The sequence below is a fragment of the Callithrix jacchus genome, chromosome X (genome assembly GCF_049354715.1).
Source record: "Callithrix jacchus isolate 240 chromosome X, calJac240_pri, whole genome shotgun sequence".
Taxonomy (NCBI): domain Eukaryota; kingdom Metazoa; phylum Chordata; class Mammalia; order Primates; family Cebidae; genus Callithrix; species Callithrix jacchus.
In genome coordinates this window covers 102618638-102636425 of record NC_133524.1, presented here as the reverse complement: position 1 = coordinate 102636425, position 17788 = coordinate 102618638, and the positions used below count along the sequence as shown (strand labels likewise).

The 17788-nt window shown below is 35.5% G+C and overlaps 1 protein-coding gene across 5 annotated transcripts in view; it reads right to left on the bottom strand.

Annotated features, from left to right (window-relative positions):
* Window positions 1-17788, bottom strand: part of NRK (Nik related kinase) — a 131747-nt gene that overhangs the window by 5982 nt on the left and 107977 nt on the right. For 2 of the 5 annotated variants that reach the window (XM_078362237.1, XM_008989715.4), the window contains 7 exons: window positions 16179-16365; window positions 14980-15135; window positions 13132-13275; window positions 10683-10841; window positions 6376-6476; window positions 3981-4130; window positions 946-1105 (listed from right to left, as the gene is read on the bottom strand). In XM_078362237.1, coding sequence (XP_078218363.1) covers window positions 946-1105; window positions 3981-4130; window positions 6376-6476; window positions 10683-10841; window positions 13132-13275; window positions 14980-15135; window positions 16179-16365 — 1057 coding nt within the window. Of the gene's footprint in view, window positions 1-945; window positions 1106-3980; window positions 4131-4429; window positions 4573-6371; window positions 6477-10682; window positions 10842-13131; window positions 13276-14979; window positions 15136-16178; window positions 16366-17788 lie in introns of all 5 variants that reach the window. The other 3 variants (XM_078362239.1, XM_008989717.5, XM_078362240.1) reach the window with 2 other exon arrangements.

The following is a 17788-nucleotide window of genomic DNA, read 5'->3' as shown; positions in this document are numbered from 1 at the left end:
AAAAGCAGTTCTTTTGAACTGGTCCTTAAAGCCACATGAGGATCATATTTAGTTATAGAGATTACAGAAGCATCTGGCTTCTCATTTGACAGGCCATCTTTCTCTCTCTGTCTCTGTCTCTGTCTCTCTCTCTACACACACACACACACACACACACACACACACACACACTGCTGCCTTTTTCCTTTATTTGCTCCATTAAACTTCTCTTTTCTGTAATAGTAATCCTCCAGCTAATCATTCAATATTTTTACTTTTCGTATGCATTCTGTTCTCTATCTAGAATCATGTCTGGGGTCACTGAGTCTCATAACATATACACGAATCTCAAATTATTTGGATCAGCAGTCCTGCTTTGGTGAGGAAGAAATAAAATGTCCTGGTTTGATGAAGATGAAAAGGCAATTTTCTTTGTTCTACCTGGGTGGCATCTAACAGGCACTCCAGTCAGTGATATCTATCACTTTTCTAAATGATTTGATCATTCACAGGAATATAACTCACAAAATAGAACTCTATTGATTATGCAAAATAGAAGTATTTGGCTCTTCTTTTATACTAGTTGGCAATCTCCTAAGTAAAGATGTACCCCATAATCAGTGTGATAAAAAGAAGCATTTTCAGTATCTGTGTGAAGTCTGCAAGTAAAAGAAGTTAAAACAAAATTACATATTTTTGAGGAAAGGAATTTGCTCTTCTTTCAATTATAGAATATTACAAATAACTCAGATAACCAAAATGAGTCTCTCTGTGGTACTACCATGAATTCATTAAGTATAGGGCAAATACAGGCATTACCTTACTAAGGGAATAAATATGCAGAACCCCAAATTAGTCTTATGTGTCTTAAGAAAATGTAACAATTCAGGAAATATTTTCTTAGACACTTTTTTTCACCCTTGGAAAGTCTCTCTGGGGTCATGAAGAAGGAAATTGTATACATACCTATAGAAGACGGTATGTCTTTCCACATTTCAAGGATCTTCTTGAAGAGCTGTTCATTTGCTTCCACAGAGAGGGCTTCAGCATTGAAGGTGAGCATCATGCCAATTCCCAAGCAATCAGGTAAAATGATGATATTCTGTGGTATAATGATTTCCAGGGGCTGGAATTATGTTTCATAAAGATTTATATGTCCAATATTTTATTACTACTACTTTAATCGAAGCAGCTTGGCTGGGCAATAAAGACCAAAAGAGGTTCAAAGAGCAAGGAGGAAGAGAAACCTCTACTTCCAAATTAATAAGCATGCCATCCAGTATTTGAAAAGAGCTGCTTTCTTTATGTCATAAAGCCATAACTTTTAAATATTTTTCTTGATATTTAGGAGAAAGCCTTATATTTAAAAAGCAAAGATGTATTTCCTACACAGAGTTTTTGACATTTCACAAAATATTGTGTATCATGATAGAAGAAATATTTCTTGCTACAGATGGGTTTAAGATTAATTTCAGCACATTAATAAATAGTTCAGTAATGAGTGTATAAACCAAATAACAAATATAGAATACTTGCTTATCAGCTAACTCATTCAAATTAGAAATAGGAAACTAATCTAAAAAATAGCTTGAGCTTAAAATGCTTACAAGGGACAGCTTTATAATAGTCTTCACAGCTTGAAATATAACTTTAAGTCATTTCCCCCTTTGCAAAAATTTAGAATTTCTTTTTCAATTAATATAATTTAATACGTATTTACCATACATATTCAAACACATATTTGGTGACATAATATGAAATACTAAGAAATATCTAAGCCTTTTGGAATTTCATGATGCACAAAACAATGCAACAAAGTTTTCTTAAACTACAAATACTGTCACATTAACAGTATTTCCCTTCAAATAAAAAATTGTGTTCCCCTACGGTTTCTCCAAACTAGTACCAAAAAAAAAAGGTCAGAAACTATACTTGCCAAACCCAGCGTACTCAGGCCAGGTACTTGAGGCCGTGTCTCAGCAACAACAATCCTTATAACTAAAACGGGGATCCAGAGGCGAAAAGCAATTTTAATGCGTTCCCTGGGCACTTGCATCAGTAATTGAATCAGAAAAAAGATAAAGGAAGATAATAAAATAAATTGCAGGAAAGAAGATTGTCTCAATAAAATCTCTTTAGAAAAAAACTAGACCACTGCAAATCCAGACAGCCTCAGATGCTTCTCAGATGATTCCTGGAGTGACCAGATATTTTTTAGCACACATGGTTCCCTTGTAGCATTACAGCTTTTGTAACCTAGTACTCTTAGAAAAATATTATGTTCAGTACATTCTTTCTGAGAAGACACCTGCTCCCTGATATTAGAGTCCTTTCTCTTTTAATGGGTCAAGACACTAGAGCATTTCGCTAAAAATATTTTTGAATACACACAAGGTATCCTAACTGGGTCAGAAAGTGATTTTTAAGAACTCATCTCTCATTCCAGCTTCCACAGTAACTAGAAAATTGCTTCAAAAATAACTTTTCTTGCTTGTTAATCATGTGAAACACAGGGGTCAACATTCCTAAATTACTTTTCAAATAAGTGTAAACGTGGACAAATGCTGCAATGTTCAATACTGCACTAACTTCTTAATAAGAGCTATGTGATTCAACATAAAAGAAGATGCAGGAAGCTATGGAAACACTCCAACTGAAGAGTACAAGAATAGCTATATCAAAATTAACCTGACCTCATGTCTAAGTGACTTTGGTTAAGATTGGTTCAGTATTTTCTGCATGATTATATAGAAATCACACAGTAGCAATGTGATTTCTATATAATCATGGGCAACTGAGTAATAAGCTGATTATCTTTAATATGACCAAAAGACTTTAAAAACTGTCATTGGTATACCTGTGTAACAATCCTGCATGATCCCCACACATACCCCAGAACTTAAAGTATAATAAAAAAAGTCCCCACTAATGTCCTGACAATTGGTTTATGTAATTTGTTAGAGATATAATGAGACAATTCTGAGAGTTGTTCAAAATATCACTCAATTGTAATTTAAAAGTACATCAAAGGTTTCTCCTGGACTTTTTGTATAATGCTAAAGTGCTAAAATTTTGGTTGTCTACGAATTAGGAATTTAAATAAAGTGAAGCAGAGAACTGTTAGTTTAGGCCTTCCTTTTAAATAAAAAATTCAATAGGACAAACATCATTGCCAACATCAAATTTGAGACACAGTAGAATTACATTTTGTATGGTGTGTGTGAGGGATATTACATTATGTTCAAACTCTTCATGTAAATGATGTGTATAATATTTTTACAACAATCCATATTTTAGATGTGCCATATTATCACAAAATATAATTATTTAAGACTTGAGTATCTGCTTTTAAAATGCTGAATTTCTGATCAGAAATTCCAATTATAATTAACTATAAGAGAACATTTTATGATAATATGCTGTTATGTCACAGTTGAAGTAATATAATAAAGAATAGGGATGCACATAATAATGCTGCAATATTGGTATTGTATTTTTAAAGTATCTATTAATGCATTGTGGAGTACAGAAAATCTAAAGCATGTACTAAAAAATCAAATGCATTTTAGGGTCAGTTATTATAAATATATAAACATAAATGCAGAGCATATATCCCATCTAAAAGGAGCCATACATGAATCAATTCCAATTGATAATGGCTAGATAGTCATGTGGCACTGATGCTGTCAGGCCTTCTGATGTATCAAGAGAAGTCTAGGTTTTAAGGGTAAATGTTATTCATTACCAAAAAAGAAAAGAAAACACTGGGCAAGAAAAGCAATATCTATCTGCATAATATACTCAGCTTTCTAAACTAAGGAATCATCAGTGTTTTTTGCTTATGCAAGCCCACTTTCTGGTACTCTATACTTACCTTTTATGTCTCAGTTCCAGTATAGACATTGCTAATCGTAGTTTTAAACCTTTCAGAATTTTGTCAGTTGGAAAAATTCAAATGGTGGTATGCAATAATTTCTAGGAATTTGAAGGTATTATCTTACATTATTTGGCAGGGTCACATCAGACAAAACCTCAGATTCTGCATCGATGATGTGATATCCGTCTGCTGAGCTGAAGAAAACCTTTAGTCTTTTTTCAGAACCAATAGCCAGGTCAACTGTCACTGGCTTATGACCAAGTGTTGGAAATACCTGTGAATATAAAACCAAATAAGGCCAAAAGGCCAAAAATGACATTCTAACTAAGGCAAAAATTCCCTCACTTTTTTGTCAGGTATATAAGTGTACAAAACCCAGGTGGATATTTTAAATGGCATGTTGTATTTAGAGACCCGTGTATTACAGTTTTTCTTAGATCTGTTATTATAACAAAGAAATAATTATGTTCAATAGCTTCAAAATATTGAGTTTCTCTTCAATGGTCAGATTGGCAATGATCATAAGAGCCTTGTATGGCCCTGCATTCTGTTTGCTGTCTTCAAGTTCCTTGCCTTGAGCTTCAGCAAATGAAGGAGCTCATCTGGTCTCTTAAACCGGTTCGCTGGATCAGCTGCCTGTATTTTTGCCAGTATTCGTATATAGGCTTCATAGGACATGTAGTCTCCTTCAGAGTCTGCTGATTGATCAGTGCATACTTGGTAGGGAATGAAAAGGGCCAGACATATTAACCTACTATACACTGGGTAGTACTCTAGGCTCCTATGGTTTCTAGTCTAAAACAAAAGGCCAAACAGGATTCATTGCCAAGATCAGATCATGGTACAGAACTGAGCATCACAGGATTCATCATACTGTAGTTGTGAGGTTGGATTCAAGAACTGCAATGAGGACTTGGACAAAAATTGTGCATCAGGCTAGACAGACTGTTGGTACTTATTTCTTCGCCTTCCAGCTCCATACCAGGCAGCTCTGACCAATCAGCAGACACCCAAGAGTAAACTCACATCCAAATACTGACAGCTGACCCAAGGCCCAATTTAGGGAGATCAGATCAGGGATGCGATTTGTGTAAGGGCTGACTCAGATTGTATATACAGTCATCTACACTATTTATAGAAGAACATAGCTATTTTGAAAATAGACATTGGCAGGTAGTCATAAGAATTTGCTCATCTTTATTGTATACATGCGATGTGTTCCCTTACAAAATATACCATGTAAACAGATCCTAACTTAAGATACAAAAGCATTTCATGAATACCTTGCTGCATCTATCAAGACAGGTTGCTACCATGTTTTGTTAAAACCTGTCTATGGATCAACTAGTTAAAAATCGCCTGAAACATCTGCTAAAAATACCAGTTCCCAGGCCCTGCTCCAGATCCACTAATTCAGCCTGGCGCTGGGTCTGAGATTTAAACTTTTAACAGATGTTCCAGCTAATTCTGATGTACATTCATTAGAAGCTACTGGACATGACAGAATGCTGCCAGTTCTTTAGTCAACCGTCATATGGAATAAGTACAAATAATTCCATTTAAGTAAAATTCTGGAGCATTATAAGTAAGTTACTCTAGATAAAAATAATCCCCAGTTCTTAAGGTTAGTTGTTTGGAACACTAAATTGTTAACTTATGTGGCTGATTCATAGAAGTTCAGCTAAACCATAATAAAGGTAGAAAGAGTACTGGTAAGCCTAATCACCATGGCTCACAATATTAATAGTTCTAGAGAGAAATGTGTTTAGAGTTCCAGCTTGGAAAGAATATAGACCCAATGAACTCCTTCCCATCCCCACCTACTGTGGCCACGGTACTGGAGCAAAGGCTTTATTTTCCCTCCTTTTTGTCCTAAGGGTGTTCCCTCTCTATAATTGTCACACCTTTCTTTACCTTCCCTCTGCTCTCCACCCCCCAACTAAGAGAGAACAGGGACTTTCTCAGCTTCACGCCATTTGGGTGGCATCCAAAGCCTGTGTTTGGGGCTCTAGAAGAGAAGGTCTTCATGTTGACTACAGGAATTGGGAGTGAGGTGCTGATGAGGCGGTCCTATAAGGGGAGGGGCCAGGGATTTGCCTCGCATTCTCCCTTGCTGTGGTGCTTGTGAATTGCCTAAAAAAGGGTTAACAGTAATTACTGACATGGTATATTCAAGTTACATTAGTAAGACCCCATATCTACAAAAAAAATTAAAAATTAACCAGGTGTGGTGTGTGACAGTAGTCCTAGCTACTTGGAAGGCTGGGAGGTGGGAGGATGGCTTGAGCCCAGGAGAACAAGGCTGCAGTGAGCGATGATCATGCCACTGCACTCTAGCCTGGGCCATAATGATACCCTGTCTCTAAAAAAATAAACAAGCAAGCAAAGTAACAATGAAATGCATTCACTACAGAAAAATGGTATACGCTTCTGCATCTGTATTCGAAAGTATGATTTTTTTCACAATTTCTTCTCAAAATAAAAAATCATATAATCCAAAGGAAAAGGAGATCACTCACTTTAATAGCAGTGCTTTCATCAAAGGACTTCGGTGCCCATGCATAAAGGTGAATTGATGATTTTAAAGCAATTGCAATATATGTTGTTTCTTCATGTTGGACTACAATGATAAAACAGAAAAAAGTAATAATGCCATAGAGTTAACAAGAACACTTAAGTATTTGTATTTATCATAAAAAATGCCATAACCACAATTTAAGGGCACAGACAGTATATTTTTGGGGAAGCTACTTGGTTACAATTTGATGCCCACAAAAAGGTGGCAAGATTACTGTATAGTTTCATGGAGTATACATATTTGCCTTCAAGAGCACTCTAAATTGTACACTGGAAACATTGATGCAAGAAATTAAAGAAGATATAAATAAATGGAATAATTCTCCTGTTCATAGATAGGTAGATTTAACATTGTTGAAATAGCAATACTGTCCAAAATTATCTCCATAGATTCAATGCAATCCCTATTAAAATCCAAATGGCCTTTTAGTAAAGAAATGGAAAAGTTAATCCTAAATTTCACATGGAATCTTGAGAAGCTTCTAATAGCCAAATAATCTTGAAAAAGAAAATCAAAGTTGGAGAACTCACACTTTTCAATTTCAAAGCTTACTACAAGTTACAGTAATCAAAGAAGTATGGCATTAAATAACATAAGGATAGGCATATAGATCAATGGACTAAAATTGGAAGTTGAAAAATAAACCCTTACATCTATGGTCAGTGGTGTTATACCATTCAATAAGGCAATAACAGTCTATGCAAAACATTAAAGTTGGAGCCCAAATCTCACATCATATACAAAATTAACCCCGAAATTGATCAAATACATAAATGTAAAAGCTAAAACAATAAAACTCTTTGAAGTAAACACGGGGATAAGTCTTGATGACCTTGAATATAGCAATGAATTCTTATATTTGACACCAAATTGTAAAGCAAGAAAAGAAAAAAAAAGATAAATTAGGCTTCATCAAAATTAAAATTTTAGGGCGCCAAGGGAAACTACTAAGAAAGTGAAAATACAACCTACGGAATAGGAGAAAATATCTGCAAATCAAATTCTGATGAGAGTCTACGGGCTCTGGTTGGTGGCTCTTGTAATTGCAGCACTTTGGGAGGCCAAGGTGGGTGGATTACTTGAGGTCAGGAGTTTGAAACCAGCCTGGCCAACATGGTGAAACCCCATCTCTACTTAAAATATATATATGGACAAAAATTAGCTGGGTGTGGTGGTGAGCACCTGTAATCCCAGCTACTCGGGAGGCTGAGGCAGGATAATTGCTTGAACCCAGGAGGAGGAGGTTGCAGCGAGCTGAGATTGCTCCACTGCAATCTAGCCTGGATGATAGAGTAAGAGTCTGTCTCAAAAAATAAAATAAAATGAAATAAAAAGAGTCTAGTATATGGAATACTTAAAAAACGCTTATAAGTCAACAGCAGAAGGACATGAGAACCAATTAAAGAACAGGCAAAGGACTTGAATAGACATGTCTCCAAATAGTCGGTAAACATGTAAAGGTACTCAACAACATTAATCGTGTGGGAACTGCAAATTGAAACTTTTATGACATCCCACTTTACACCCATGGGGATGGCTAGAATCAAAAGACAGACATCTACAGGTGCTCAGAAGAATACTGCAAAAGTAGAGCCCTTATATGTTAACTGATAGCAATGCAAAATGGTGTAACCACGTTGAAAAACAGTGTAACAATACTATCCAAGAGAAAAAACCATACATATCCACATACAAAGATGTATGAAATGTTCACAGTAGCATTATTATTTTTTTATTGTACTTTAGGTTCTGGGGTACATGTGCAGATCATGCAGGATTGTTGCATAGATACATACATGGCAAGATGGTTTGCTGCCTTCATCTCCCCCATCACCTATATCTCGTATTTCTCCCCTCCTTATGCCTCCCCACCCTCCCCAACCCTCGCTGTCCCTCCCCTAGCACCCCCCACCTGACCACAGTGTGTGATGCTCCCCTCCCTGTGTCCATATGTTCTAATTGTTCAACATCTGCCTATGAGTGATAATATGTGGCGTTTGGTTTTCTACTCTTGTGTTGGTTTGCTGAGAATGATGGTTTCCAGATTTATCCATGTAGTATTATTTTTAATAGTCAAAAAGTGGAAAGAGTGCAAATGTCCATTAACCTAAGTATGGATAAACAAAATGTGGTATATCCATACAATGCAATACTACTCAGCAATAAAAAGGAATTACTGGTACATGTTATGTATATAATATAACATAGCCAAACCTTGAAAATATTATGCTAAGTAAAAGTCTGTCACAAAACACAACATAATATATGGTTCCATTTGTAGTAATTGTCTAGAAGAGGCAAATCTATAGAGAAAGAAAGTCCTGGGTGACCATTTATCAGTTTACCAATGGTTACCTAGGATTGTAAGGGGAAGAAGGGGAAGTAAAGAAGGATGGAATGGGGGTAACTGTTAATGAATATGGGGTTTCTTTTGGGGATGATAAAAATTACATCATGGTGCTCTACACAACTCTATAGACCTACTAAAACCCATTGAGTTGTGCACTTTAAACAAGTGTATCTCACAGTATGTAAATTATTTTAATAGGGCTATTTTAAAAGATAAATTTAAAAATACAAATAAGTATATGCTTGCTCTTGATTAGGCTTTCTGGTTCTTATAGAATATGTTGTCTTACCTGATAGATTTATACTTAGTGCTAAAACCCCTCTTCCTTGGCTGCAATTTCTTCTGCCAGAACTAGGCATACTTTCTCTCTCTCTCTCTCTCTCTCTCTGTCTCTGGGTCTACCTTACTCTTGCATTTTCTTTTGCATTGCTCCCAAGTAAGTCAAAGGAGCATGATGGTTAAACCCCAAAGATCAAAGGGATTCTCTCTTAAGAAAACACTTCCTATATATTTAATATAGGGCAGTAATTGGTGCCAGTTCACTGTCTTGTGGATCTTGGAAGGCTGTGAAAATGCCAGGCAAATATGATCTTTTCTTGTCTTCCTTATGTGAAGATGCTACTATTCCACCTGTCAGTGAGACAAGTGTTTTTTGCTGTTCTGAGAGCTTAGGTGGACTGGAATGGGGTCAATTAGGAAAATTGAACTTAACTAGTTTACCCCTTACAAAGAGCACAGATTTGCATGATGAGTACCTTTGTGACTATCTCTTATTGAACGAATATTTCACAAGTTAGTAGGAGGTAGTTTTGCTATATAAACTCCTGAGTTAACATCTAGGGCTATCTTTCACCTCTGGGGCTATCACATTTGCATAATGTGATTTGGAGTGAAATAGTGATACCTAAACCTAGAAGAAACTAGTGTATTTATTTAATGCTTAAGTTATCTGGGTACTCAGTTCCCTCTTTAATGGTGTATGTGTACATATGCAGATACATGCAAAAAACCTATGCTGAGAAAAAGTCACTTCATATGCAAAACGATAACGGTCAGTCAGGATAGAAATAACCCATTGCAGTTTATACAATGTAATTTCAACTATTTCCCACCTGTGCTGTCAGTTCTGCCTGAAGAGGCAATTAATGAAGAGGGAAAGAAGCAAAAGAAGGATGAAAGTAGAGGAGGATTTGCTTCAGAAATAGAACAGCATGGGATGACATTAGCTCAAAGTTTTTTATAGCTGAGAGCAGGATTCTAAAGCCTTAGGATTGTTACCCAATTTCACAGTGGATGGTTGTGAAGGGACAGGGGATATGAAAACATTCTAATCAGACAGAAAATAGTGATCATGCTCATGAATATCAACAGTGGGAGTGAGATCAGCAGATTATAGAAGAATTTACTTTCTGACTCATTAGGTTTCCTGGTCAGTATTAGGAGAGATTCAATCTTACTGTTTTTCCAATGAAAGAGAATATTATATGAGTCTCCCCAAGTTTGTAAAGATAAATCAAGACCATTTATATAGCTGAAGCTATATAGAGGCAGAAAAATAATATCGGTTTATCTGGAATATTCAGAGTGACTGGGAAAGAAAGTAAGATGAGGAGATAAACCAAACCTAACATCAATAGCTGTTTTAGTCAATCAATATTTTCCCAAAAACAATCAAGATTGTAACACAGAAGACCTGGAAGATGTGTCAGTGAAATTTACTCTTCCTTGGCCTGAAGTTGCTGTCTACAGCCATATCACCCCTAAAAGCACCTGATCTTGTCTGTATTTGAAACTGCAAATTGTTTCCTTTCTCTACTTTGTCTTTCATAATTATGTACTTCACCAGATGAGAGGATGCAAAATTAATATAACTGTAGTAAATATGAAATGTGGCTTACGGACACTGAAGTGTTCACAGCCTGTTAACTTATCAATAGCTTTGCAGGCCTCCCCTGTCTTCAACATTTCTTCTTGCCTTCGTTTACTTTCTGGATCATTATTCAGAATCTTGTTCCTCAGCCAGGTCAGATGATACACCCGAAGTCTGTTCTTACGACCTGATATATGAGAAAAGATACAGTATTTCAAGTCAGTCTTTCTTTTCATATATTAGAAAAACAAAATGTAAAGGTGTTTTTCCTTTTAAAAATATTTTTATTTACATAAAAAGCACTTTTTAGGAAACTACATTGCATCAGAATCTCCCATTCAGGGTTTCAAAACGTAACAGACGATTTTAGTCTCTCAATTCCAATAGATGGTCAAAGTATCTAATTATGTGCCTCTCTGAAGTGTATCTAAACATTTTTGGGGGGACAGGTTAACCTTTCCACTACACAGGCAGGATAATTACCATGCACTCATTTGTACCTTGGCTATTCACTAAGTCATGACTGCTCTGGGGTTCAGAGACCTAGAAGCTGTCCCTGGTAGAGTGTGTGTGAGAGGGGTGGCTGAATATTGACTTTAACAGATATTAAGGGACAGCAATATGGGTATCTTTGTATTCTGTTGTTCTAACATGCTTATAAAACAGTTGAACAGTTTATCATATTTTCCCCCAACTCAATTTATCGTTTATTAATTTCCTAATTGTAAATCCCATCAAATTCTTACAATTTGGTCAGAAAACAGGCCATGAAAAAAATCACACACTGCTTTCCCCCTATATAGTGACTATAATCACTTATCTTTGTCATTTTTATGGCTTATTATTACATTATTTCTAGGCCCAACAATAGGATTCTTATATGATTAATCTTTCATATGTTTTTATGTAACAGTTTTGAAGCAGTGTTAGGGTTCAGATAGGTACATCTATGTGATACGGTCTTGAATTGTAATCTAAACTGTAATCCCCATGTGTTCAGAGAGGGACCCACTGGGAAATAAATTGAATCATGGGGGCCGTTACCTTCATGCTTTTCGCATGATAATGAGTGAGTTCTCACAAAATCTGACAGCTTTGTAAGGGGCGTTCCTGCACTTCACTCTGCACTTCTCCTTGTTTCTGCCATGTGAAGAAAGACATGTTTGCTTCCCATTCTGCCATGACTGTAAGTTTCTTGAGGACTCTCCAGTCATGTGGAACTGTGAGTCAATTAAACCCCTTTCCTTTATAAATTACCCAGTCTCATGTATGTCCTTATAGCAGCATGAGAACGGACTAATACACTAGGGCTATTCTGTTTCTTAAATGGTAAAATAAATTTGTGCTTTAAACTACTGAGTATCTTCTTATACTGAGGTTCTCAGTACTGTTTGATGGAAAAATATTCCACATTTGAAAGAAGCCCAAGCATTAGAGAAGAAAACATTTTGGTTAAAGAAAGTTGCATAAAAAGTAAAGAAATGTGTTACACCGATATGTAGTCTACAAGCCACCCAAATGTTTTTTTAAAAATTACTTCTATGTACCTTAAAATTATAAGCAAATGACTATAAAAACTATAAAACATGATTTAGAAAATCATGAAGTCTGAGCATGCCTCTAAAGAAATTTCTCCTCTAATCAAAGCTAAAGGCAAAGTTAATCATTTTAGGAATAATACATAACCATTAATGTGCAATATGGAAATTTGTGCACTAATTATACGTAAAACATGTTATATATACAATAAAATGTATAAACTCATATAAGTGACTGTGATTAACACCATTTTATTCCGTAGACAAACGACATTTTCTTACTTTTCCTCTCTTTTGTCAGTCATCTTTTGCTTAGAGTCAGCTTTAATGTTGATGCTTTCCTGATACTAAGTGCTGTTTAGTAATCAGGATCACTTTTAACACTCATTTACTTGTCCTCTTGTATTCTAAGGTTTAGGCTCTGACCGACCAAAACTAAGACATTTAACTACTATTTGGAAAAGGTGTAAAGATCTTTAGGGGATCCATTCTTGTTACAAACTCCGTATCTGTAGGCCCTTGTGATAAAGCTATACTAAGGACAAGACTCTTGTATATCTGATTATTGTTCACTTTGTTCTTTGCTACTTCTAACACATTACAAGAAAGGGACATGGTGGATGTTGATCCAGTCCTGTGCATGAGTGGATGAAAATTGGAGATCTGAATTTGTAGGAGGCTGCACTGGAGAGAACATATAAGGATGCAAATGGTGTGGTTTTTCTTATCAGTAACTTAGGCTAGGTACTTTACAATTAAAGAAAGTTACTTTAAATTGTAAATAAATAAGAGATTACAAGTAGGAAAGTCTGGTGTCCCAATTAAAGGTTATATTTAAACTGTTTTTCTATGAACACTTGCACCGAGAAAGTCTTTAACCTAGTTTGCAGCCTAATTAACCTACATAATTACTCAGCTAATTTTAGTTCTTAAACAAACCTGAGATGGTAATCAGCAAATTGAGTGCCTCTAAGACTTGAATCTGGCGGAATGGTCTTCGCCTTATAAGTTTAGTAATGTCGGCCTTTCCACTTCTGTCCATCAGATATAGATTAGATCGGGTTCCCAACAGCAAATTGACTCCTGTTCATATATAAAAAGAGCTATGTTAATTCAGATTGTTTTTCATAATTGCATCAATATTACTATTTTTGCTATTCCAGTGTGTTGATCTATGTAAAGATGACTCATCAGTTTAGGCTATATTGACCTCATACTGTGTAACTCTGTACTCTCTACCAACAGAACAAATTTCAATGAAATACATAAAAATATAGAAGATAATTCCCTCTGGCAACATTCCACTGGCTAGTGTCTGATATGCCATCTCACAAATGGAAATATATGGATATCTTAGCACCTTTTAGCAATGTTCTAAACTTTATCAAAATCAATCAACCTTTTTGAAAATTGCCATTAAAAATTCTTAGTCTACCACATACAAAGAGTTCAATTCAGCTCATTTCTCATTTGTAAACATAAGTGAATGTTTGAATGCTTTAAAAATAATTATATGTAAATAATTGTTTTTAAACTGAATGATTCTGTGTTCATGCATATATTAATTTACCATCACCAAATGCCTGTGAAATTAGCTCTTACTTTCACATATCTGAATTTCTACACTCTCTTTTATTTGTTGACTGGCTCTATTTGTTCAAATTTAAGCACTGTTTAAAAACCAAATAAGAGGACTGAAATAGAAGACAGAACTAAGGTTAAATTGTACTTCAAACTACTGTGGAAGCTTTTCACGATAAAATGACATAGGCGATAACCAGCCAAGTAGTATAACAAGATAAAATTTCACAGTCCTCCTTGCACCTGGAGCATACCTATGCTTCACGAGCATAGGAGAAAACTTAAACAATTTTGCCTTCATTTTCTTACTCTATCCTCAACCGTTCTCTAACTCATGGCCAGTAGCATGTTTAGGGGCTGCATCTTCTTCTCACAGGAGAATCAGAGAAGGAGGAAGAAGTATAGTCAATTTTTACTATAATCTTCTATTTTTCAAAATACAAAATTATGGGTTATAAAAATGAGTTATTAGACATTATCTACATTTCTGGGTAGTTGCCAGACTGAAATGTTCATACCATCTTGTTGTTTGAGACACTAAATTAGCAGAACTTTGAGATGACTTTTTCTAAGTTCTTTAATCCATATAATTACAATGTTTGCCACCCTTCTCTATTTTTAACTTTAAACACTGTCCTTTGTTCAATCATACATTAAGCAAAATTTATGAAATTGCAAGACAGAGGTTGGCATTTACTTTGGATTTCTTTCTTCCTTGCATTCATTTATTCTGTTTCACTTATGATTCAGTTTGGCTTGAGGTAAAATATTGCCTCAGCATTTCCAAAGTGGTTATAATTTTTCTGAATCAAAGGATTTAAAAAAGTCTATCAGAGTTAAGACATTATAGAAGGAACTTTCTCTGCAAATTCCCAAGCCTTTTTACCAACAAGATCCTGCAGAAATCTTTCTTGAAATATCTCATAATGTATCATATGTTAGAAATATGAATCTTATATTTTCAAAAAATCACAACCTAGTCCAACTGTATATTTTATCCAAGTTAACTCAGGTTTAAAAAAAAAAACAAAGGCAGGGGCCATCAATTCAAAAATCAAACTGCACCGAGTAAAAACAAAAATCAACAAAACCAATTCTGAGAAAATTAACTACTATAAATTTATTGCAATGGTTTGGTAAGAGCAAACAAATATTTTATGTCTATTATTTTCACAGGTTTGAAATATGAAAACAAAACAAACTGACCCCACAAAGAACCACAGCAGATCTCAGAAGTGAACTCCTTTTCATACATGTGGATTAGTGGTTTTTTACATGCAGGAGAGACATAGAGTGGGTTAACATTGACTTCAGGTGGTTGCTTAGGTAATTCCTCAGGGACTTCTACGAATCCAGCATATACTGCAAAGATGTAAGGGGAAGATAACAAGAGAAATTACTAGCTCTGTGCCTGATAGAGTTATAGAAAAAAAAATTTAAAAAGAAAAGTCTGGGTTGTGCATGGCGGCTCACACCTGTAATCCTAGCACTTTGGGAGACTGAGGCAGGGCATCACCTGAGGTTGGGAGTTCGAGACCAGCCTGACCAACAGGGAGAAAGCCCACGTCTACTAAAAATACAAAATTAGCTGGGCATGGTGGCCCATGCCTGTAATCCCAGCTACTCAGGAGGTTGAGGCAGGAGAATCGCTTGAACCCAGGAGGTGGAGGTTGCCATGAGCCGACATCAAGATTATGCCATTGCACTTCAGCCTGAGCAACAAGAGCAAAACTCTGTCTCAAAAATAAACAAACAAACAAATAAATAAATCTGCACCTGATGGAGTTATAGAAAAAAATTTAAAATTATTCATCTATACAACTTATATGCTACAATGTTTCCACAAATGAAACACGACTTAGCCAAATTTATTTTCTTTGGCCAGGTGTGGTGGCTCACGCCTGTAACCCAAGCACTTCAGAAGCCAAGGTGGGAGAATCATTAAGAAACAGAGGTTGAGGCTACAGCGAACCATGATCATGCCACTGTAATCCAGCCTAAATGACAGACCAAGATCTTGTTGCAAAATAAAAAAACACATTTCTTTCTTTTTATTGTATTTTATTTTTTACTGGAAGTATAGTTTCAGTAACTCTGAAACCATCAGCTAAGACAAACTCATGATGGCTAAAATACATGGTTGAACACGAATATATTTTAAGTTATTATAATTAGAACACACACACAAATCTAGATAAGGGATTCAATTTCTCAGTTGTAGCTCAAATTTAAGTACCACAAAGATTCAGTGAAGACTAGATGTTTTAAAAGCATATATCAACCTGAATTTATTTCAACTGAATGCCAGAATAATTTGATTCCTAACAAATCATAAAGCACTTGTTAAACACTATTTAATATGTGAACAGATAACAGCATTTAGAGATTATATTAAACACACTTACAGATGGCACTGGCAAAGTCAGCATCAGTAGACCTCGCAGAACCTTTGGAAGGAGAAGAGTGACTGGCAGAAAAATCTGATTGTGTTGATGATTCTGATATGTCTTTATTGTCATTCTCATCATCAGGTGCTGACGGTGCAGCACCTGAATCAATGGCATTTGAAGCCTCAATTCCACCATCTGGCTCCTAAAAGAAGACCAAAGGCCAATTTTTATTTTATTACTAGGTTAACAGTGGGAGAAATATGCCTAGTGTGGGGTTGTTTGAAAAACAGAATGCAAGATCTATAACATCTGCATTCTTATAAAATCCACATTTACTAGAAAAACTCAACAATGTTATCAGAAGAGGGAAAACTAACCTATTGTTGAGATGACTGATATTAGAGGAGAAATGCAAGGAGCTGTAGGTTCCCAGCTGTACAATTTGGGACCTAATATTTGTGGAATTTTTACCATGTATCAGCTACTGTGCTAGGCATCATATTTAGATTCTTTGTGAATCCTTTTCATAGCCCAACAAGTAACTATTATTATCTCCAATTTACTTATACAAATTTAAAATTTAGAGATGATGAATAACTTATTCAGTCATAGTGTTAATAAGTAGGGGAAGTGGACTTTGAAACCAAAATCTGTTTGATTCCAAAGCATACATTCAGCTGTGTCATGCCATAATTTTCAAATGATAAAGAAAATGAAGGAAAATCAACCAACACAAATTCAAGAGTGTAAACATGCATCACTGAACATGTAGCTGGCTTTCATTAACTTACAAGGAAGATACTCAAGGATAAAAGCCACAAAATTTGACAATTTATGTGGTATGCCATGTCCTGTGGGAAAATATGTGAACTATTGTTGGTAAGTCCTTCTGTTGATAAGCTCATTCTTGTGTCTAAACAGTGATTCTTGGCACTCAGAAAGATGTGCTATTCTGTAAAAGACTGATTTTTATGACCTTTTCAACCACAAAAACATGGTATGACACCATGTCCTGTCTAAGTTGAAATGAAAGAAAGATCCACTTCCTCTATAGATTTCCCAAACATTCCTTAAGGTAACTGGAGATAACCAGGGGTGCTATGAAACTTATGTTGGAACATCCTGTTTTAATGTATTTAATTTAGATAGACATAGATAGATAGATAGATAGATAGATAGATAGATAGATAGATAGATAAACAGACATAGATATTTTCCCGCTGACACTGCTTTCCCGTTAGAAAACATTTGGGGAACTTCCTTCCTTCCTTTCTTTTAATTTGTTTTCATCCTTTATTGATTTATTTCATAATTACTGTATGCTTATCATGTCATGTCCTAGGTTACACACTGAAGTTGGGTGAGTTGGTAGACAAATAATCAAGGAATGATTAGATATAATTCTTTCCTTTTAAGAGCTCACAATATAGTGTGAAAGCAAAAAATAAAATTACAATACCATAAGTACTAAAATGGAATTATGGGCAAAAGGTTTGCAAGCATAGAGGAAGGGGTATATAATTCTTCCTTGGGAAGTCAAGGATTATATTGATTTGGCCCATGAAGGATTAGTAATTCACCAAGCAGAGAAGTGAGAGGGCAGCCTTCCATAGGAAACAGCTTGC